Source organism: Protopterus annectens, chromosome 7.part0 (assembly GCF_019279795.1).
Source record: "Protopterus annectens isolate FY-2018-M chromosome 7.part0, PAN1.0, whole genome shotgun sequence".
In the NCBI taxonomy this organism is placed as follows: domain Eukaryota; kingdom Metazoa; phylum Chordata; order Ceratodontiformes; family Protopteridae; genus Protopterus; species Protopterus annectens.
Window position 1 is genome coordinate 711768486 of NC_056739.1, and position 25009 is coordinate 711793494.

Genomic DNA, 25009 nt, shown 5'->3' on the forward strand with positions numbered 1-25009 from the left:
AGGGGACCACAGGCCTTGGACTGTCCTGCCCAAACAATGCCCTCCCCACCCAAGTTGGAAGGCATCCGTGGTCATTGTAGCTTGGACAGGGGATTGAACAAAAAGTCGTCCCCCCAAGATTTCCGGAGAGTATATCCACCAAAGAAGGAAAGACCTGCAGACTCAACTGAGGTGCATTGGATAAGATAATGGAAGATCCAACAGGGACCATTGCAACGCTAGAGTCCACTGTAGTACTCACATGTGTAACCGGGCGCCCGGAAGAAGCGTTATGGTCACTGCCATAGAACCTAGGGCCCTCAAAACCGATTCTGCCATGGGAAGATGAGAACGGTAGATCAAGGAAACATGCATCCTCAGGTTTCAAACTCTCTCCGTGGTCAGGAAGATTTTGCACTGCAGTGTCTCTATCCATGCCCCAATGCAGTCTATCACCTGGGAGGATTTAGAAGAGATTTGGATGCGTTGATTGTAATCCCCAAGTGAAGTGCAAGCTTTAAGAAATAATTCCTGGTTTGACAAAGTAGACACCTGGTGGGAGCAGTGAGGAGCCAATCGTCCAGGTACGGGTAGACCTGAATCCCCTGAAGCCTCAGGTGAGCTGCTACTACCATCACTTTGGTGAACACCTTGGGGGTTGTGTTGAGACCAAAGGGTAGGGCCTGAAACTGGTAATAATTGACTCCTAGCCAGAAGTGGAGGAACCTCCTGGAGCTTCTGTGCATCTCTATGTGACAGTAGGCATCTTGGAGGTCCGAGTACATCCAGTCGCTCTCTTGCAGGTACGGCATGGTGGACTGCAATGTGACCATCCAGAATTTTTCTTTGGCAACTGACAGGTTCAGGGTAGATAGGTCCAGAATGGGCCTTAAGTCCCCCGTTTTCTTTGACACAAAAAAGAACCTGGAGTAGATGCCCGATCCAGACTAATCTGGGGGGATGGGTTTGATGGCTCATTTCTCTAGTAGCTTGGAGATTTCCAGTGCTGCTGCCTCCCTTTGCGTGGGTATGTCCAGAAGGTGTTTGTGAGGTTTGGGAGGAACCACAAAAGGGATAGAGTATCCTCTGTATATGATCTGAAGCAGCCAGCAGTCAGATGATATGGACTCCCAAGCCGCCAGGTGCAGCGACAATCAAACCCCAACTGCCTCCAGAGCAGAGCAAAGCAGTCAGGCAAACCCTCAGGGATGCTGTCTGGGTCTGTCTGAGAATGGTTCTCAAGAACCAAAGTTCCTCAAACCCCCTCTGCCTTTGGGCCAGCATCTATCCTGTCCCCCTCTGCCTCTGGTGGAAGAGCAGCCCTGAATGTCCCTGGAATACTGAGACTTCCAGAACCACATCTTCTTTTGCCCTCTCTGATTCCAGGAAAAAGATTTTGAGGGTTCGAGAAGTGGATTCAGACAGCAGACAGTGTATTCCTATCTTTCTCACTCTGGACCAAAGTCTCCTTGACGGTCTTACCAAAAAGGGTAGAGCCGTCATAAGGGTGCTGGCAAAAGACACCTTGAAAGGTTCTGAAAATTGACAATCTGAGCTAGACATTGCACCTCATGGATACGCCAGACCTAGCCGCCCTAGCCACTCCTTCAGTAGCATGTGAAAGGAGTCTCATGGACACATTGGAAACTGCTTTTAAAGTGGCCATCCTCACGAAGAATGTGTCTCTGTCTTCCTGCGACATGGATTTAGGGGGAGACTCAGCCAGTTTCTTGACCAGGTCGCACTGTAGTCTAGTAACTTGGGCCAGGTAGTTCAGCACCCTGATGGAAAAGGTCACTGATGCATAAACCTACTTCCGTAAGCGTTCCATCATCCGAGACTCTCGATCGGGGGGATGAACCGAGGAACTCTCCTGGGCTAGTTCCTTTTTAGTGGCTGCTTTTACCACCATAGCGTCTACAGGGGAGCCCTTGTTCAAGGCTGGTCTATCTGAGGGTGGACTTAAGATCTTGTCTGGACGTTTTGGGATTGATTCCATGGTATCCGTCTCTTTCCAGGCCCGCGAGGTGACCAGGTCCACCAGGGGATCTGAGGGAGGGGACACCCAAAAAGTAGATGGGCCGTGTCGAAAGCCTCCAGGAACACTGATTCGTCAGAAGAAGGTTTGGGGGTAGACCAACCTCCCCACTGGTGAAGGATTTCCATGGTGTCTCCAAAGGAGACATCCTTGGGAGGTAACCTGCGGGAACCTTCCCCATCATCCAAATCCGTGTCCTCGGTGAGGGACTCAGGGGAGTCCAAGTGCCTCCTCTTACACGTATGCTTGTGAGGCACATCTCCGGTGGTGCTCTACGGGGGAACTCAGAAGCCACTTGTTCCTCAGGGGGAACCGCCTGGGGCTCCTTGAGCACGAGCTGTGATGGGGATTCGTAGACAGAGCCAAGGGAGTCAGGGTGGAGTCCGAGAAAATAGTCAAGGGTCTCGATCCAGTGGAGAGAACCCTTTCTACCATGTAGAATGCCGAGGGAGTACGAGCCTCCTGGGGCACCTTTAAGGAAGCCGCTCTCTCCAGATCAGACTCAAGAATCAGAGGTGGGCCAGAAGTGGATGGAGCTCAGCGGGGGGGACTTGGCCCGACAACATCGGAGCCAATGGAAAAAGTTCTGCGCCCTCAGATCTGACACCAAACCTCCGACTCAGAGAGCCACTTGGATCCGAACTGGTCGGATCCAACATGCTCCAGGCAGCTGCTGGTGTCAAGTAGACAGGTCCCATCGGCGCCGACCCCCTGACTAAGGCCATCCTCGGATCCCTGTGGACGGATCAGAGAAGGAGAAATTGGGGTGAAGAAAGGAAGCGAGCTCCCCCCCTCCAGAGGGAGAGGGGGCTGGCAAGACTCCCATCTGGATCGGAGTACGAATGAACCTCCTCATCATTTTATCCATGTCAACTTCGGATAAGCTTCGGGTGGATCTCGACGAGGCCACGGACTCTGACTTAGCGGGTCGAGGAACCGAGGCCCCAGATTGTGGTCGTGGCTCCTCCGGCTCCGGGGAAAATCTCTGAGATAAGAGTAGAGAGGAGTCACAGATCCTAGCCTGACTTTTGGCGGGAGTAGAAGAAATGTCCGGGGACCTCTTGCATTTCTCAGGTCTGTGCTCTCTCTCCTTCTTTCTGCCCCTTCTGCGCTCCACTTCCACAGATTTAGAAATGGCAGGTTGAGTCCCAGCCTGGGAGGGAGGAGAATCAAGGGCAAGAGAGGAAGGAGAGGCGGCCACAGCAGTGGAAGAAGCAGCCACCTCAGTATTGGGTAGAAGGCCTTTCAGGGCCAACTTAGCCTTTCTATCCTTAACAGTGCGCGGGTTAAAACCTGCGCAAATGGTACAGTCACAGTACTTAAATGTGCCACACCCAAGCACATAACTCAAAGAGTGTGGCCATCAGCTGGTGACAATTTGTGGCCACACTCAGTGCACCTCTTGAAGACAGGCTTGGAGTCAGCCATGTCTCTAAAGACTAAAAAGCACACACAACAAGATAAGGAAAGGGGAGAAAAACAAACTATTTCCTAATGAGACCCACTCACCACACACTCAAAGGCACACAGAATGCCAGGGGGGAGGGGGAGCAACACACTAACAAGCTAACACTGAAAACTACTGAAAAATCCCCAAACATGACGCACCAGTGAGGAGAGGAGGAGAGGGAACCTACACTAACAGCTACACTTATCTCAACTGCTGTGTGTCCTGGCTGAGCGTGTACTTCTACTCTTTCGGCCCTGAGTTACCCCTGTGACTTAAGCCCGTGAGGACACCTCAAACCTACCTTAATAATACAGCTATCTTAACTGCTCAAGCAAAAGCAACCTACTCTGCTGCCTCATCCCCTTTTTTCTGGACATTGAACCAAGAAGAAGCTAAGGAACTTTCTGCCCTGAGGCCCTGAGTTACCCCTGTGAGTTAAGCCCGTGAGGACACCTCAAACCTACCTTAATAATACAGCTATCTTAATTGCTCAAGCAAAAACAACCTACTCTGCTGCCTCATCCCCTTTTTTCTGGACATTGAACCAAGAAGAAGCTAAGGAAGTATGTGTAACTGCTGCTGAACCCTTACTACCTTACTGTTTCAGCCTTGATAGCTGTTTTTAGTACACTCCCTGCCAGGATAGCCAGCAGCCTTAAACCCCTTTATTCTAGTTTTTATGTTCTCTCCCCCCCCCCCGACCTACACTAGCTGCCCTCTTCTTTAGTTCAACTTGGCCCCGAGGATATCCTAGTGGAGTAAGGCGTATTTCTGTACCTATCCACTCGGTGACACCCTCCCCCAAATAGACTTCACTGCATGGACTTCAGGTATTCTCTCAAAGCTCTAACCTTCCTCCTTCTCACTATCTCCTAAACTCTTTTAGTCCACTCTAGCTGTAACATCTCTTTTCTTACTCACTATCTCTAGTTTCTCATAGTTCACTCTCACCCAACACACCCAGGTCTTACTTCCATTCTAACTTACCCCTCTGCAAACAACGCTTCACTGATAGACTCTCGAACCTCTACGGACCTGTTTGGTTCTGCCTCCCCGTATTCACCGTGTACTGAACTGCTTTCTTCTCCCTCTTATCTCTCCCTCTCTTTTTCTTCCTCACATCTGTCTTTTTATCCTGCCCGTGATATCAGATTGTCCTGCTATTACATTACTCTGCAGTGTCTCTTCTCTTCTCTTTCTCTCTTCCCTCTTTCTAACTCAGTGTCCTGTCTGTGATACATGTGTATTTCAGTTCTAGCTATATTCTTATATCTCCGTGATAGCCGTTTATTCTAGTACTAGCTCTATTCTTATCTCTCTTCCCTGCACCTTCCTGTCTTTTCAGATATTACCTGCAAGTCACCTCCCCCTTGCTACAACCTTACAGCTCTTCTGGCTAACTGCCATCCCTGCCCCTCCCCCTTCCTACTGGAAGTGATAAAATACCTCCTAACTTTTGGGCACCATCTTTAAACATCGCCCATCTCAACTGCTGTGCGGTCCTGGCTGAGCGTGTACTTCTACTGTAAGTTGTACCGGTTTTGCTCTTTGTACTAATGCTTACACGTTTCATTGCTTTTTTACCTAAATTGACGTTTTGCTTTAGTATTGGTACCATCGCGCTCTGTATTAAATAAGCGCAAGGTCCGGCATGTTGTTCTTAATGTTAATTAATACAGTAGATGCGTGCTGGGTATAGTGTCTGTATTAAAGGTCTGTTAGGTCATGCTAACTGTTGTTAATTACAGTAGATGCATGCTGGACATAGAGACGCTAGCACTTACTATTCTGTATATATTTTACCTAACAAGAGCGATATCGGGTATATCCCTACAGCTATGATTATGCCTCTTTCTCTGTCTGTGGAGGGAAGTGTTTAATATACTACACAAATGAAGTTGAGTTTTGGATTTAATTTTCTGCACATGTCATGTGCTTGGTGATTGAACCCTGTTAAAACATTTACAAACTGGCATTTTTGATGAGCGTAGTGACATTTATTTGTGGAGGGAAGTGCTAATGTACTACATAAACGAAGTGAAGTTAGCGATTTAAATGTTCAGCAAACGCCATGTGTTAGGTGATTTAACTCTGTTATAATCTTCAAGATGGCGTTATCAAAGGCTATTAGCTGCATTTTTGACGAAGTGTATTGGCTAATGTAATATACAACGCCGTGGAAGTTTGCTGGCTAAATTATTTGCTATAGAAACGCCAACTTCCACGTGCTTATTATATAGATTCCATTTGCCCTGTCTATTTTTGGAAGTGTTTCTAATTGCTACATAATGTGTGATGTCTTTTATTTTAATATAGACTTAGTAACTGTCTTTTACTGCTATTGGGAAACAAGGTGTGTTTAAATAGTACTAAATGCTATTTTTCTCTTAACTCTCTCTCTCCTGTTTTATAGCTTTCTGCCCTGAGTTACCCCTGTGACTTAAGCCCGTGAGGACACCTCAAACCTACCTTAATAATACAGCTATCTTAATTGCTCAAGCAAAAGCAACCTACTCTGCTGCCTCATCCCCTTTTTTCTGGACATTGAACCAAGAAGAAGCTAAGGAAGTATGTGTAACTGCTGCTGAACCCTTACTACCCTTACTGTTTCAGCTTTGATAGCTGTTTTTAGTACACTCCCTGCCAGGATAGCCAGCAGCCTTAAACCCCCTTATTCTAGTTTCTATGTTCTCCCCCCACCTGACCTACACTAGCTGCCCTCTTCTTTAGTTCAACTTGGCCCCGAGGATATCCTAGTGGAGTAAGGCATATTTCTGTACCTATCCACTCAGTGACACCCTCTCCCAAATAGACTTCACTGCATGAACTTCAGGTATTCTCTCAAAGCTCTAACCTTCCTCCTTCTCACTCTATCTCCTAACCTCTTTTAGTCCACTCTAGCTGTAACATCTCTTTTCCTACTCATTCTCTCTAGTTTCTCATAGTTCACTCTCACCCAACACACCCAGGTCTTACTTCCATTCTAACTTACCCCTCTGCAAACAACGCTTCACTGATGGACTCTCGAACCTCTCTGGACCCGTTTGGTTCTGCCTCCCCGTATTCACCTTGTACTGAACTGCTTTCTTCTCCCTCTTATCTCTCCCTCTCTTTTTCTTCCTCACATCTGTCTTTTTATCCTGCCCGTGATATTAGATTGTCCTGCTATTACATTACTCTGCAGTCTCTCTTCTCTTTCTCGCTCCCCTCTTTCTAACTCAGTGTCCTGTCCATGATATATGTGTATTTCAGTTCTAGCTATATTCTTATATCTTATATCTCCATGATAGCCGTTTATTCTAGTACTAGCTCTATTCTTATCTCTCTTCCCTGCACCTTCCCATCTTTTCAGATATTACCTGCAAGTCACCTCCCCCTTCCTACAACCTTACAGCTCTTCCGGCTAACTCCCATCCCTGCCCCTCCCCCTTCCTACTGGAAGTGATAAAATACCTCCCAACTTTTGGGCGCCATCTTTAAACATCGCCCATCTCAACTGCTGTGCGGTCCTGGCTGAGCGTGTACTTCTACTGTAAGTTGTACCTGTTTTGCTCTTTGTACTAATGCTTACACATTTCATTGCTTTTTTACCTAAATTGACGTTTTGCTTTAGTATTGGTACCATCGCGCTCTGTAATAAATAAGCGCAAGGTCCGGCATGTTGTTCTTAATGTTAATTAATACAGTAGATGTGTGCTGGGTATAGTGTCTGTATTAAAGGTCTGTTAGGTCATGCTAACTGTTGTTCATTACAGTAGATGTGTGCTGGACATAGAGACGCTAGCACTTACTATTCTGTATATACTTTACCTAACAAGAGCGATATCGGGTATATCCCTACAGCTATGATTATACCTCTTTCTCTGTCTGTGGAGGGAAGTGTTTAATATACTACACAAACGAAGTTGAGTTTTGGATTTAATTTTCTGCACATGTCATGTGCTTGGTGATTGAACCCTGTTAAAACATTTCCAAACTGGTGTTTTTGATGAGCGTAGTGACATTTATTTGTGGAGGGAAGTGCTAATGTACTACATAAACGAAGTGAAGTTAGCGATTTAAATGTTCAGCAAACACCATGTGTTAGGTGATTTAACTCTGTTATAAACTTCAAGCTGGCGTTATCAAAGGCTATTAGCTGCATTTTTGACGAAGTGTATTGGCTAATGTAATATACAACGCCGTGGAAGTTTGCTGGCTAAATTATTTGCTATAGAAACGCCAACTTCCACATGCTTATTATACAGATTCCATTTGCCCTGTCTATTTTTGGAAGTGTTTCTAACTGCTACATAATGTGTGATGTCTTTTATTTTAATATAGACTTAGTAACTGTCTTTTACTGCTATTAGGAAACAAGGTGTGTTTAAATAGTACTAAATGCTATTTTTCTCTTAACTCTCTCTCCTGTTTTATAGCTTTCTGCCCTGAGTTACCCCTGTGACTTAAGCCCGTGAGGACACCTCAAACCTACCTTAATAATACAGCTATCTTAATTGCTCAAGCAAAAGCAACCTACTCTGCTGCCTCATCCCCTTTTTTCTGGACACTGAACCAAGAAGAAACTAAGGAAGTATGTGCAACTGCTGCTGAACCCTTACTACCTTACTGTTTCAGCCTTGATAGCTGTTTTTAGTACACTCCCTGCCAGGATAGCCAAGCAGCCTTAAACCCCCTTTTCTAGTTTCTATGTTCTCCCCCCCCCGACCTACACTAGCTGCCCTCTTCTTTAGTTCAACTTGGCCCAGAGGATATCCTAGTGGAGTAAGGCGTATTTCTGTACCTATCCACTCAGTGACACCCTCTCCCAAACAGACTTCACTGCATGAACTTCAGGTATTCTCTCAAAGCTCTAACCTTCCTCCTTCTCACTCTGTCTCCTAAAGTCTTTTAGTCCACTCTAGCTGTAACATCTCTTTTCCTACTCACTCTCTCTAGTTTCTCATAGTTCACTCTCACCCAACACACCCAGGTCTTACTTCCATTCTAACTTACCCCTCTGCAAACAACGCTTCACTGATAGACTCTCGAACCTCTCCGGGCCTCTTTGGTTCTGCTCACTCCGCTCTCCTACCCTACCCCCCCAATTCCCACCCACCCCCAGTGCATCTACCTTTATTTCCCCCATAGGCACACCCACAGAAATTCTTATCCAACCAACCACATAATCCCTAAATCTACCACTCCCTCTTTCTGCCCATAAAATCGTTACTTACCCACCACAGCTATCCCACCTAACCAGTAGGATTCCTCTCTATTTTCAGTACACACCACCCCACTCCCAAACCACACCCACTCCAATCCCAACTCTATTTCCCACTTCTACTCTTGTACTCCTAAACTTACCTGCTCCTATACAAACATAACTCTCTTATATTCATAAATATTTTATCAACAGCATATCAAGTCTACATATTCCACATTCCATCATGCCTTCAAAATCCTCATTCATTTCCTTTTTATTTCTACTTCTCCTAAATTTATCCTATCTTAACTACCTCACCCAACCCCTTAACTTTCACCATGCACAATCTCTCCATGTCACCAACCACCTTGACTCTACTCTACCATACTCACACACTCCTATTTCTCCACATCTATATCCTATAAATAACCTCCTACTTTTCCCATACAAATACATTATCCCTCAAAAACATTTTTCCCCCATAGTTACTAGCAGATTCCTTAAATCCACAATAGAATCCAATCTACCTAACAAACTGTCCATCTAACTCAATAAGCCACTCTTATATCTAATTTCCACTCTATTATCCGGCGATATCCATCCCAACCCTGGCCCCTCCACAGTTTCCTCTACAGACAAGTCCATTTTATTTACTTCCTTTAACTCCCAAAGTATAGTAAACAAAGTTCCAAACCTTCATGCCTGGCTCATTCACAATAAACCGGATATCCTAACAATCTCAGAAACTTGGTTAAAACCCCATATAAAAGACTCTGAAATAATTCCACCAAACTATTCAATCATTAGAAAAGACAGGCCCCATAAAAAAGGAGGTGGAGTAGCTCTCCTATATTCATCCTCATTGTCAGTTACCCCCTATAACAAACCCATTCCACACTTCAAAAATGCTGAACTACTCCTCACATCTCTCCAAATTAACTCACATAAACACATTTGTATAGCCTCACTCTATATCCCCCCAGGAGAGAATATTTCTACACTTGAAGATATCCTCTCCTGACTCTCTAACAACATTAGCAATCAAACAATAATCCTTGGCGATATGAATATTAACTGGGCCTGCATTCAGTCTCCTGAAAACCCTCTTAATATCACCTTTTACAACTTTTCACAGCTTATCAACTCCACAACATACCCCTCTAAAAACCCCTCTAACGGCAGCATTCGAGACTGGATTCTAGTCTCTTACCCCCACTATTTCTCTGACAGTGGTACTCTACCTGATCCCCTTAGTGACCACATACCCATCTTCACACATCGACTCCCATTACTCCTGCACCGCACCCATCATTTTATTACTATCCGTAACCAAAAACACTTTGATCCAACAAGCTTCTCAAAGTCTCTAAAATCCATAAATTGGAACTGCCTAAAAACATTATCTCTAGATAACGCAGTTGCCCACTTCAACTCAATATTCCTACAAATAGTTGATTCTCATGCACCCTTAAGGACTAAGAGAATTAAAACTAAAACACCCCCCTGGCTATCCAAAAATACACTAGCATCCATGCGACACAGAGATAAAGTCTGGGCACATTACCAGAAAAACAGATCCTCAGTAGTCCAAAATGAATATTAAATTCTTCGAAACAGGGTAAAAAAACTCAATTTCCGATCGACAAAATTACTTCTCCACACTCCAAAATAGCAATAAATCAAACCCCCAGAAATTCTGGAAAGGTATCTCTACTCTCCTCAATCCTAGCAAACAAAATACCCCTTATCCCAGACCCAAACGCTCCTGACCTAGATCTGGCTACACAATTTAATTCCTTTTTCATTGAATCCATTTCCAAATTAACATAATCTTTCTCTAACACCACTACACTCTCAAATACTCCCCCCATCCTCTCTACTCAGCACTCCACCCGGCACCGTCACTACTCCCACATCTCCATTTACTAACTCTTCTCCCTCCACATTTTCTCCTACTCTAACTACTTCATTATCTTCATCTGCCCCTAACTCCCCCCCTCACACTCTCCCTCTTTCTCATTAAAACCTATACCCACTTCCACTATAAAGAAACTCCTTCTGAAACTGAAGCCATGTACTAATGCTCCTGATAACATCCCTTCTTACTTTCTTAGCATAGCTGTTGATGCAATTGCCTACCCTATTAGCATTTTAATCAACTGCTCTATCCTAGAAAGTACAGTACCCCAAATCTGGAAAAAGGCCTACATCATCCCTTTGCACAAAGGGGGCAACAATAACAATGTTACTAATTTCCGCCCCATTGCTATCCTGTCTCCCATCTCTAAAATCTTAGAAAAATGTATTCATCTTCAACTCCTTCCTTACCTTTTAGAAAATCACCTACTAACTCCCACACAACATGGATTCAGACCTAATCACAGCAGGACTGCCCTCCTCTCCTTCCTTGAAACTGTTAACAAAGCACGCGACTCTGGACAAATTGTTTCTACCCTACTACTCGACCTCTCTAAGGCATTTGACACTATCTCTCATAACCTGCTACTAACCAAACTCTCAAGACTTAACCTATCTCCCTCCTCCTTGAACTGGTTCTCCAACTACTTATCTAACAGATATCAAGCAGTAATATGGAAAAAGGCCACTTCCTCATTTCTAAACAACACTACTGGGGTACCCCAGGGGTCCATACTGGGTCCCCTTCTCTTTAATATATTTATAAATGATTTCTGCAACTCTATCCCATTCTCAGACATCATCCAATACGCAGATGATTCCACTATTATATGCTCTGCCTCTTCTATCCCCTCACTCCTAAAATTGACCCAAGAAGCTTTCACAACCACTGAGCAATAGATGAAAAGAAATCACCTTGCTCTCAATGCCTCTAAAACCAAATTAATGCTATTTTCCCCCTCTAAAGCTGTCTCTTTCGACACAAACACATTCTCTATCACTAGTCAGAATAATTCACCTCTGGAACTAGTGTCAGAGACCAAGCTACTTGGGGTCCAAATTGATAACCAACTCAAATTTAACTCTCACCTACAGCTAAATATCAAAGAACCCCACCAAAATCTTGGTATGCTGTACCGGCAAAATAAATACCTCACACCTGCTGCCAAAATCACTCTCTCTACTTCATTTCTTATCCTCTCCCTTCTCTACGGAGCCCCACTCCTAACTAATCTACAGTCCTTCCTAAAAACCCAACTTTCCTCTTGCTATAACAAAATCGCCAAGTTCGCTACCAACCACAAGTCCTCCTCACACCACTGTTCCTCTCTCCATATACTAAAATGGCTAGAGCTTCCCAACTATCTCACATACACTCAACTGACTCTTGCTCACAAACTCATTTTCAACTCCTCTCTCTGTCCCTCCCTTTCATCAGCTTTTAAAATGCACCTTCCTGATAGAATATTGAGGTCCAACAATCAAAATCTATTAGAAATCTATAAACCCACTCGTCCCCCAGGGAAAAATCTTCTATCTTTTGTCCTTGCCCGCCTTTGGAACTCTCTACCATCATCCATCTGCACCACCCACAACCACTTTATTTTTAAAAGATCTCTTCATTCCCACCTAGTATCCAAGTGGGAATGCTCTTGCTCCCACCCCACATAGCTAATTTACTTGCAATTGCCATCTTCCTTCTTTGCCTTGATTCCTCGTGCATTCTTCCTGATTATTTACCCATAACTAATATACATTATCATTTCATATTATAGGGAAAACTGCACTAGGCCTCACCTCCTAAGTGCTTCCTTCATAAATTTCTGTTATTTCTCAGAAGTTTCATTTAGTATTTCAGAATATGATACAAACTCAAAATATTTTTTCATGCAATATTCTTTACTATCTATAATCTATTAATTTTATCTATTGTTCTTTCATAGTTATTTCTTCTGTATTTACTTGAAATTGTTTTCTGGTGTCAAAATATTTTGTATTATTATATAATTTGTAATTTGTTATAGTTTTGTATAACTAGTATGAATTACTTTTTTGTAACATACTTAGTTCTGGAGCTTTTCTCCCCAGGACTCCACTGAAAACGTGTTCTTTGGCCCAATGGACTATCCTGGTAAACCAACTGCAAATAAATAAATAAATAAACTGCTTATTTTATCAGAAACCCAACTAACTCGGAGCTCAGGATCACGAGGGTTCAAGCCGTGACAAACAAGATCTGGGGGTTGGAGGGTAGTGGAGGTGTATTACGGGTAGGGTGAGGAGCTCGGAGCAGATGCTAGTGAACTTTCCGGCTCGGATCCGATATGAATCCGGTACCCACAAGTTGAAGACCAAATGAAGTAAACTACTTCAGATCTGTAATTACTGCCTCCAAAAGCACCCTACTGTGGAGAACTTCACTGAAAACTGAGGATGTGATATTTTCTGAATGTGGCAAAAAATTAGGAATGCAAAGGAATGTTGAAGAGACTACAGTAAACTGTGGCTCACAAGCCCTACTCACCCCTAAGGCTATTCCATCATTTGTATCTTCTTAGAAGGTCTTTTAAATAAAGGTGCACAATCTATTAAAACTGTAAGGTCCTCCCCCTACTGGTCAGCAGTCAAGCTCCAAAGTGAAACTAGTGAAAACAAGCTCCAAAGTGAAACTAGTGAAAACAGTCATCTACCCAGTAACAGTCACCTTAATACATTTGGTAAATCTATCCAGTTATAATAAAGTTTTGATGGTTGTGCGCGCCACTGAAAGCTTAATGATGGAAAGATTCCATAGAGATGAAAAATTAAAGTTAACATGTAAAATAAACTGTGCGCATCCTGGCAGGCAACAAACAAGCAAAAGAACCAAGGTAAGCAGATTAGGAAGGAAAGAGAATGGAATAAAACGTGAAGGAACAATATTTTAGAAAGCAAATCCAAGAAATGACATTCAGTATTAAATGATTAACAAATATGTTTTGCATATGAAATGACGCAACTGCATTTAATAAAAATCAACACAGATACGAAATTATGAAAATATAGATGTATTTCAAATCCTAAACAGTAAATATACTGGAAAACTTAAAATGGAAAAGTCATTAAAGGCTTGATGATAGTTTTAATGTATGCCTTCTACACTTTGTACTGATGAATGCATAAATAAGCTTTGTAAACCTCAGGTGTAGTGTAGTTGAGCTATCATTAGCTTTTAATTCATTTCTTATGGCTGAACATTTCGGAGAATCCCCTATGTAAAAATAAACCTTTCAAACAAAATTTAAATAAAATCAAAGCCTGCAAATTAATCCATTATTTAAAAAAATATTAAAAAATGGTTGAGAGAAGCTAACTGGGAATGGAACATTTTTAATATGTGAAAGTGACTCATGTTAAAACTTGCTTCATGGAGGAAAACATACGAATGTGTACAACCCGAAGAAAGATAGTCCAGCACAATTCTTTTGGTGTTGTTGTTGGCAGTAAAGTCACATACTATTGCAACTAAAAGAATTACACATCAAAAAGAAACAATACACAGGAGACAAAGAGCTAGGTAAAAGGGAACTTGACATCTTTATGGCACATTTGTAGAAAGCCTAATAATTTATGAAAATTAGTCAGATGCTGAGGCTGTCAAAAGCATTTCATTTCAGCTCATCAAGGCTTAAGTGCATTTTCATTATAAATGGTAACCATGGAGTTAATATATTTAAGTTGCTGAGGTGTGTGATACAGGGAGGCTTGCCCCACACCCACAAAAAAAGCTTTTGAATGAGTAATTTCTAATTTCAGTTTATTGATTCAACTAGCTCTTGTTAATTAAGCACTAGATGAAAGTGCTGTCGTTGAAATAATGTATGCAAATAAAATATATTTGTTTTGACATGTAGCAATGAAATTAAGGCATTCAGAAAAGTAGTTCATTAGTACTGCAAAAACAAAATAAGTTAAATGTGAAATATTACATAACTATTTAAAACACATTAAATAATGCATGGATATTTTAAACTCACTGGGTTCCTTTAACCGTAATCGAATGGCTGGATAATCATTTTTGTCTCGTTTAATTCCCAGTACATTTCGTTCCCAGTCCCTCTCTTCTCTATCTTCTTCAATCTGTTTCTCTGCTTGATTGTAGATCTTCAACAGGCGTGAGCACAGTATCTGGTGCAGCCTCAAAAAAATGTACCAGTTGTTATTGACAAAAAACAAATTGTACACATCGTCCATGCCTCGCAATTTCTGAGCAGACATATTGTTAAACATCAGTTTTGACTTTGATGGGCTGCCACCAACACCATTGTGTCTTTTTGTAGTCCCACCATTATCATCAATGTCCATCTCCTCCTCCTCATCTTCATCTTCAATATCTGACAACTCACCTCGCTGTGCAAACTGCAAGTCTGGCAGAAAATGATAAACTATTTGTTTTATCTTATACTTTTCCTCCTTCTGGATTCCAGCCTGACGTTTCACATGGTGGATAATGAGAGAAGCAGCATCATCTAGAATCTGTTTATCCTCATATATCAAGGTCAAATGGGGACCAAAAGGCATGCTAGTGTTATCTTCTGATGCTTGTTCTTGCCGCTAAGATAAAACAAAGTATATTGGTTTGTAAATGTTTTAGAACTAAAAACAGCAACAAACTAAGTACATCTTTTGTCTAGGAAGACACCTGGACTATGTCCTATCACATTACATTATGTACGACACATTAATTTTACTCCTAGCATTACCTTAACCCAAAGGTATAGCAGCACTTAGGCTGAATTGCATCCATAAATCAAAAAATTGTTTCAAGCAACACCAGCACTGATTGGACGTTTCAAAATAGTATCAACTTGAACATGAAGTCTAAAAGTCAATATGACTTAATTGATTTGCATAAAACAAAGTACAAGAAAATGTCCACAGTCATCAATACACTTGGTGTTGGCAAATAAGTTTTTTCAACAGAACAAAGGCTAAGTCAGCAAAAACAATACAAGGTTTTACTTTAGAAAATATGGATAAGCCATGCAGAGATCTGATCTACAGTCCAGGCACTACTTGTGCTGACTGGAGAATTTATACATACAGTAAGTTACAACGCAGTGGTGCAGCGATTAGCGTTGCTGCCTCACAGCAAGAGGTTCTCCGGTTCGATCCTTGGCTGGGGTGCCTTCTGTGTGGAGTCTGCATGTCCTCCCTGTGGTTGCGTGGGTTTCCTCCCACATCCCAAAGACATGCTGTAGGTGGATTGGACACTCTAAATTGGCCCTAGGCGCAAGTGCATGCGTGTGTGTGCCTTCTGTGGAAGGTTGGGTGCCAGGGTGGCAACTCAGCACCGTAAAACTCCATTGCCAATCATGAGCGGATAGGTGATCCGCTGTGGCGACCCCTAACCGGGAAAAGCCAAAAGAAGTAGAATCAAGTTACAAATATTTAGTCTCAAAGCTTTCAATCTATTAGATGGTCTGAAAATTAAATTATCAGCTGAAAGAAAAAATTTTAACTCGCTTATATTTTTTCTGATATTCTGAAACATCTGTGGACACCACCAAGACAGAATTCCAACCTCTTTGCTGTACTGCATTGTGCCCGCTTAAGTGTAAAATCAGTAATTCAGCCCTGTTATCTTTAGTCAGTCAGTAAAAAGTAGGGCTATTAGCCTGGTCTGCAAATTGACAGCAGATAATTTCAACATATAATGACTGACTATAACACTGAAGGCAAATATTATATTGAATTCTGTTTCTGTGCATGTCAGTACATTTGAGGTGAAGTGGGATATAAAACAAACTGTCTGAAAGGAAGTATACATGCTCTCGCCTCTTTGCTGTATAAAAACACAGAAAAATTGTTTCATGGTTTACTGAATCAGTAGCAGGAAACACCTTCTGAAAAATATAAGTAAAATTAAAACTTAGGTTAGGAAGTAGCCCTATGTGTTGAATACTTCTTCAGCACCCAGTTATGGTCCTGCCCCTTTAGCCAAAGGAGCAGCATACATTCAGGTGGCTGCTCTGCTGCTGGGTGAAGAGTACATTCATTTTTTACTCATTCTGCATTACCTGCTTAATCCAGTTCAGGGTCACAGGGGAGCTGGAGCTGATCATGGCATTCCCTGGGTGCAAAGCAGAGGAACTAATTCTGAACAAGGTACAAGCCCATCACAGCACAAACACATCTACTGACTCTCACATGGGGCATGCACTTAAAGGCAATCTGGAGGAATGTCATTTCAACTACAGCATAGTTTTTCTTAGGATGTAGGACCCTATAAAAACCCCAAATATACATACAGAGAACATGCAGGCGCTATTCAGAAAGCACTCAAGCTGAGAACCAGACTGGAGAAGCCAGCACTGAGACAACAATGCTAACCACTGTGCCACACAAAAGCAAAGGACTGGCAAAACATTCAGTGGGCTGATGGCTGCAGTGGAAGGTGGAAGACTTAAGGAATGCAGTAAAAGTCTTCCTGCCTCCCATGATGGCAGCTTATTTTCTTCGGCTCTCAGGCCTGGCAGTGGCCATGTAGCAGCTGCAGGGAAATGAATGGCCTACCATTAACAGGAGGAAAGCTGATTGTTGGCAGCTAAAAACATACAGAAAAGAAGTATATGCTGTGATATAGTGCCGCCCCTCAAGAACACTTTAGGGTTTGTGCTGGTGCACTGTGAGGGAAGTGTGGGTGAAGGCTCCCATGCACCTGCACTAAGAGGAGGCCATGTCCCCATTTTGTGAAAAGGGTGGGCCAGAAATAGGAATCAGTCACTGTTAGAGACAGATTGCTGTTGGAGGGGAAACATATGCAGCTGGAGACAGCAAACCCTACTGGAAAGAGGGAAGGTAGAAGTATACAGACTAAAATAGGCAAGGCCACAAACTAGAGGAGAATGCTTGCTTTGTTTTATGGCACAGGTTACTATAAATGGACTGAGACTAAGAACCTTACTTAACTGGGATTGCTGGATTTAAAAATGTTAAGGAAAGAATATACAGCTTGTTCTGAGATGCTGAAGTAAAGCTGAAAGTTTAATTTTAAAACTGAATTTTTCAGAATGTTCTGTGAAAGCTTTTAACTATTAAAGTTGGGAAGTTTTCCTTCATTGCCTGTATGCAGACTTGCTCCAAAAATAAAAATGTGTCTTTAGGAAACTAGCTTGGAAAAGGCATTTCTTTGCTCCTGTTATACTAATGACTTGCAACAAAAAGGTGTGTGTGTGTGTGTGTGTGTGTGTGTGTGTGTGTGTGTGTGTGTGTGTGTGTGTGTGTGTGTGTGTGTGTGTGTGTGTGACAGCTGGTGGCACTTATGAACTTAAAGATTTTGGGTAAGGTGCTGGTTTTATAAGTAAAACCCTTGGACAGGTAAAAGGGAGTTCATTACTTTGTAAAACAGGGACAAGACATTGCTTCTAAAAGTGAAATTCCTGATAAAGGAAAAGAGAATAAATTGTTGTGTAAATCAAAATGAGAAAGAAAATGCATGCAAACCTGGTGAATCCCGTTTTAACATGACCGATAAAACAGGTAATAAATAGAACGAATGGCTATGCCACTATGATGAAGCTGAATGAATGTTAAACACTGTTATGGTATTACACAGCATGGGTTCACAAAAGAAAGTGGCACTCGCTAGCTAAGTCAAATTATAAACAGGGCTACAGTGCAGCATAATATTTCTGACAAGCAGAAGCTAATGGATGCTTTGCATTCTTGTGTTACAACTGTGCAAACATCACACTGGTTCTACAAATTCTAAAAGAATTGTTATAACAGATAATGCTGAACAGTAGACTTTGAAGGTACTGCTAGGAAACTATAACTTACAGAAAAGGCAAGAGAGTTTGTTAAAGGAAAAATATTTGTACAGCAAAAACCTAACCAAGAACAAGAGAATACAACTTTGCAAGACAATGGTAGAGAATTAACTGAAAATGTACAAACAGTAAGGCAGCCAGGGGGTGTTTTTTTGTTGGCTGACCGTGACCAGGATAAATGGCACAATGAAACAGCTGACTTTTTCAAAAGCGATTCTGAACTGTTTGTACAAGTAGAAAGACTTAAACATGAAAGAAAACCAGAAACTTTTAAGCTCAAGTGACATCACAAGCTAAAGGGGGGGGGGGGGGTAGCCAAATTATCAGGTGTCAAAACATGAAAAAAAAAGTCAGTTTCACACCTAAGCTGACATTGTGTGTTTACAGAGTGAAAAGGACATACTGTGGCAGGAGATGCAAAACCTAGCAGTGCCTTGCTTGACCTACAGATATCAGAATGTACATGCTGAGAATGAGTTGCTAAAGATACATGTCCAAGGGAGTAAAGAAGTCAAGAACAATACACAAAAGAAACCTGAAAGTTCAAATGAAAGCAGACCACTGGCACTGGATGAAGGAGCTCAAAAAGGTCATATAACAACGCAACAATTCAGTGCACTTAATCAACACATCCAAGAGGAAAAAACATGTCAAAAGAATTAAAGTATTATTAATATGCTGCAGGAAAAGGGGGAAAGTTGTGCTGCAAATTGTATGAACAGTGTAATTCTATTATCATGGTAACTATTTTGTGTAAAAGTCTGGATGCTGAAAATAAAATCCAAATCAAATGGTTGGAGGAATCAAACAGTAAATTACAACAATGTATGTCAACCCTTGCTTGTTATGTTAACACTAGAAAGCCAAACTGCTGTAATACCAGGTAAAAGGAATATACTTTCTTCAAACAAGGAGAAGATACTCGCACTAGCCTTTGAAAACTGAGAAAGATGACCAATGTAGAAAATGGCAGAGACACTCAGGATTTGAAATCCTTAAAGACTAACAAACAGAAATGCATTGAGAGTACCAACCAGCTTGCTTGATGAAATCACAGAACAAAACGGTTGCAGAACCTAAGACTACAAAGCTGAAAGCTGAACCTACATCTAAGCTGGGAGTGTAGAGAATGCCTTTGATATACTCAATGTTGAGCATATAACCTTGAATTCTAAACAAGACTCATTAACCATATCTAATGTAACAGACAACTCAGTGCCAGCACAGAACACAGGCAAAGGTCAAGCTGGGAAAACTGACAGTTTAATAAGGAATACACCTTCGGAAGAAAATTTACCAAAAAGGACACAGATATTTTAACTCTAATAACACAACTACTGACCATACTAGTGATGCCCATGGAAAAAGAGGAGGGTGTATAACATATGAAACTAAAATATGTTATGCCTTTTCCTAAATTTGGTCATACTGCCACAACAGGCATAAAAGACAGAATAAACCTCTTTTACTGAAGTTGTGGGTCAGTCAGGGTAGAATCTGTCTCGCTGATGGTGCTCATTCACAGAGGTCTGAGCTGGGGGACATGTGGTACACAGTGCCCTTAACCACTGTACGGCTACAGTGTGGATGGAGGATCCCACACACTTAGTGAAAAGGGAGAGCAAGTAGTAGAAAGCAGCCAATGTTTAAGAGACAGCAATCATGGCTGTTGTGAGGAAGAGAAAGAGAGATAGAATGCAGAGTCTTGGAGACTAGTTTGTGACTTAGAGTGAGAGTCAGACTGGGGCATGTAAAGAGAAGTGTACAGACAGAGACAAGGCAACAAAGCAGTGATAAGTTTTATTTTATTTAGAGCCCAGGTTATTATGGTGGGACCAATCTTTAAAAATGTTATTCTGATTGGGACCATGATGGATTTAAAGATTTTGCCGTGGAACGTACTTAAATTTGTTCTGAGATGTTGAAGTTCAGTTGATTTTTTTAAGAAGTTAATTTATTCATCCCACTTTAACTGCAACATGAGTTTACATGGAGTGTTCAAATACAAAACAAATAACAGATGGGAAAGAGGACATCCCTGTCTTGTTCCTCATCTGAAACTCAATTTGCCTGATAGTAAGCATCCTACCTCTTTTCAAGCCTTTAATCTTTCATATATTCTCCCTATTAACACTATTACGTTATTAGAAAATGAAGACTGCAGTGGTGGTGCTGCGGTAGCGTTGTCGCCTCACAGTAAGACATTGTCCTGTTCGATTCTCAGCTAGAGCGTCTTCTGTGTGGAGACATGCGTGAATGGGCGTACCTTAGTTGAAGGTTGTGCATCAGGGCCAGCAACTTGGCACGTAAAAATCTACAGCCAATCATTAGCGGACCAGAGTTCCGCTGTGGCGACCCCTAACCGGGAAAAGCCGAAAGACACAACAACGTTATTAGAAAATGAAAATGCTGCCATTGCTGTAAACAAATTCCAAAAGATCTTGTTGAATGCTTTTTGTGCATCGAAACTCATCAGCAATGACATGTTTTGATTCCCTCTGAATCATCAGTGTCCTATTAATAAAGTCAAAAGTCTGCCTCCCTCACACAATAACACAGTGATCCATGATTATTAATTTTGGCAGCATTTTTGCTATTCTGTTAACTAATACAAACATAAATATTACCCCTAAACCCAACCACACACATATTGTTATTAAAAACCCTTTTCCTAATGGTACCATTACACAAGGCGCACTCACACACAAACATACAAGTATGGAAATGTTTAAAGTAAACCATGCTCTTAAACACACAAAAAAACAGATTCCTCACTCAAAGGAGAACAAAAACAAGTTAAATCCAATAAAATATCAACTGTATGTCAACAAAAGAAATGCTTATAAAATAAAAGGATAATAATTCACAATAAATTTAGCTAACGTGTATTTATTACATAATATTTTTCTTTAACTTCCACTATAACCTCTCTTGTTGATAATAGTGAAAGTGTTCCCTCTAGTGGATGAGAACAATATTACATTCAAGTGGAACTACTACCAAAGTAATAAAAATATGTTTACTATCACAATCTTGAAGCCCACAAGCTTGAAACCCATAATCCTGAGACCATGATATTGAAAAAACAAGATGATGCTGAAGACCTCAATATTCAACTCCCACATTTGCACCCCTCCCCCACAGGACCCATGTTAGCACTCATTTCTGGGTTCATGGTAGATGGATTCAATATTCAAGTGACTTAGACATTGTGGTCTTCAGCATTTTGATCTTTCAATACTATGGTCTTAGGATTATGAGGTTCAAACACGTGGGCTTCAGGACTGTGACAGTAAACCATAAATATATGCCAATTACACGAACTACTGGTACCTCAATACACAACAGTTTATTCATATTATATATGAAAACTAAGCTAATTTGATTTTTCTTAACAGCTTCAATCACTAAACAGAAAAACAAGAAATAAAAATGAATTCCCATATAACAATAGCTACTAAAATTATAAGATTAATAATCACATAACTAAAAATTTTCATTCAAATCTGGTTGGAATTTTACTCAAATTAACTATAGGCACAAGTTTTCTTTATTATTCAGGCGAGTATGTTTTCTCTCACATGTAGTACGACCTACATACTGATCAATCCTTATAAATGAAAAAATTGAGTGAGGAATGTGCAATAGTATGACTATAAATAATCACTCCTGGATCTGCAATAATATGTATAATCAAGAGTAAATTCTCTTCTTAAATGAGCATATGGTTTGTTCTACATAAAAAGACCTGCATCCACAAATTACTAAAACAATCCAGCTAGTACTACAAGTGGTTAAATATCTGATTTCACAGGTCTTGGGGGTATTAATGCTGAAAATTATTTGGTTTTACAAACTTTTAGACAATGAGAACAGTTGCCACACAACTCTCTGGTAACAAATTAATATTCTATCACAAATGATGTTCTGAAAAAATGGTCCTCAATCAATAATGACCAATGTTTTCTTAAAATGTAAACAAATCAAACTACTTAGCCAGGATCTATCTGTAAAAGAGCATTCCAAAAGTTGAAGCCAAATCACATACCAAACCAAAAGCACTCTTCTCATACTCTCTGCTGAAATTGGAATCATAAAATCACAGCTTCTTTCTCATAATAAGATACTTCACTACAAATGTAATGAATCCTTACAAACTGCAATTTCAGGATATTAAGTATATGTTTAGGGTGACGATTATACCAGGACCGGCCTTTGGTCAACTGGTATCCTATCCTAGGCAAAAGGGGTCCACAGTGCTTCCCCCCTGCACCATCCAATGCCTCCATCCTGGTCTACTTAAACCATCAAGATTACTTTTTTCTTCCTTTTTCTCAGTTTGCCTTACTCTTAATTTTTCCTGTATTCATTCATCACATTAAAAAAAACATTTCTTTACTACAAAAAAAAAACAAAACACAAATAAATACTGAAAAAGTACCCCTGCTAGAGCTGTGCCCTAGGCAGACACCCAGATGGCCTACACCTAAGGCCGGCTATAACTTGCACTCAAATAATACAGAATATTTATATTGTTTTTTTTTTTTCATTTTGTTTTTTCTTCATATAACACAAACACTTCAACAAGGCTTCCCGGTCTCTTTATTTACCATACCATCCAAAAAAAATTAACAGAATATAAATCATAAGAAAGGTAAAAAAATTCCAAAGTCATTCTAATTCATATAGTCCATAAATGTGGCGAGTGCTAGATTCACCTCTTCCCACCATCCAACAATCATCCAGGAAATTAGACCAAACTTTAATTTGCATTAGAAAAGGGAAACAAATGGTTGGTGGACTTGTTATAGATATATATATATATATTTCAAAATAACACAAAAATGCCTGCATACACTGGTGCAAAGTTAGTACCCATAGCTGTGCCTTTTACTAGGAGGCAGCAATCTCCTTTAAAGGACAACAATGGGATTATATTATTAAATGCTCAACTTCTGTCTTTTTTCTCACTATTTATTGTCCTTGCTATGACTAAACACAGCATTTAAAATATTTTAAACTGACTGTTTCTCTCCACTAGAACAGTACCTTACTGTACTGTGGTGGTTTCACTTTCAAAAAAAAACTTTTATCCCACCCTGGAAAAGTCTCCAATTCATTGATGTCATCAAGGCCACCGAATACAGGTAGTTTTCTGGCCAATTTTCTCCACAAACTGACATCACCACGACTGTTCTAAAAACCCACCCATGCTGTGATGTCATAGCTCCCTGTTCCTTCCCCTACTCATACAGAAAGTAAAGGCTAGAACAAGGAAACATTACACGAGTCAAGTCTCCTGCTGTGAACTGTCAATCACAGCAGGTTAAAGCTCAAATTACCCTTAGCACTTTGACAGCTAGGGAAGTTAGATATAAAGGGAAATGGGAGATGACAAAGTAGTACAAATTCAGGCTTCACAAAAGACTGCAGTTTAGCCATTCTAAAAAGAAGCAGCAGTAAAAAGCACTTTGAAAGTCTGTTCTGTGGCATTTGCACTGTTTGTATTTTAAGTAGTCATTGAACGGCAGGAAATGTTACTTAAAACTAACTGAAAGACAGCAGTGCATGCAAGCAAAATCAATGCAGTGACAGCAGCTTTAGAAAGAAAGAGGCCTCCATGATGTAACTTTTTACAGATGAGCACTGCATTGTAGGATGCCTAGAGGTAGACTAAACAATCAGAATTACTTCAAGATACCAAATCCCATGTGGTCAGACACAGAAATTACGTATAAAAATATTTAAAAACCTGTAAATAGTCCCAGAGTGGTGTTAAAATGTGAGCAACACCAAACCATGATGAAATAAACATGTGTTTTGAGTCTGTGGGTGGAGTTCTCCTTTAAAATAAAATAAATGTTTAACTCATTCCCTCCAGTACAGCCCTTCCGAGTGTGTACCTTTAACTCCATGTAGGTGTGGCTTCAGCCTTTAAAAAAATGAAGTTATCACCTTAAAGTTATAACAAATACTCATTGACAGAGGTCAAACATTAATAGAATTGTGTTTGCCATCATGTATGCTTCAAGATAAAATATTCTGTTACCTTGTATGTAGTATGGTATTGGAATTATTAATGCAATTATGAACAAGTAATATTTGACGCCTAGCGGCACTGTAACAGACATATGTAGTACTGCCTGGAGGCACACTTGGGTTTAATAAGTTAATCAGAACTAAAAAAAAAAAAAAAAATCATAAAATTCTGCAGAATAAGGATTAGAACATTCCAGAAAATGCTTCACGGCCATATACACACTATGTTATTTTTTTGTAAATAAGGAAGTTATGTCCTGTATACATATATAATAGAGAGTATTATCATGTTATTCATAACATTTAAAAATTAATTTGATTTGTTTAACCTAGCTGGTATGTACGCTAGCAAAAGCTTCAAATACTGTTCGAAAAAAGGAAGGCAAAGAGTCGGTAAGAAAGCTACAACCTGACATGATGGGTCTACTCAGAGGGGGAAAAATCTCCTTCACCTTAAATAACAAATAAAATACATGTCGACAAGAATCATTACCTGTTAGCTACATCTTAACATTATTTACGTTTATATCCCTTACTTTTGCTTTAGCCAACACTGAGTTAATTTGTGTTTGAAAAGAGGGAGTAGGGCC

The 25009-nt window shown here is 40.8% G+C and overlaps 1 protein-coding gene across 1 annotated transcript in view; it reads right to left on the reverse strand.

Moving 5' to 3' along the window:
• Positions 1-25009, reverse strand: part of LOC122806647 (paired amphipathic helix protein Sin3a-like) — a 1669103-nt gene that overhangs the window by 426906 nt on the left and 1217188 nt on the right. The window contains exon 16 of the mRNA XM_044077237.1: positions 14586-15162. Coding sequence (XP_043933172.1) covers positions 14586-15162 — 577 coding nt within the window. The remainder of the gene's footprint in view (positions 1-14585; positions 15163-25009) is intronic.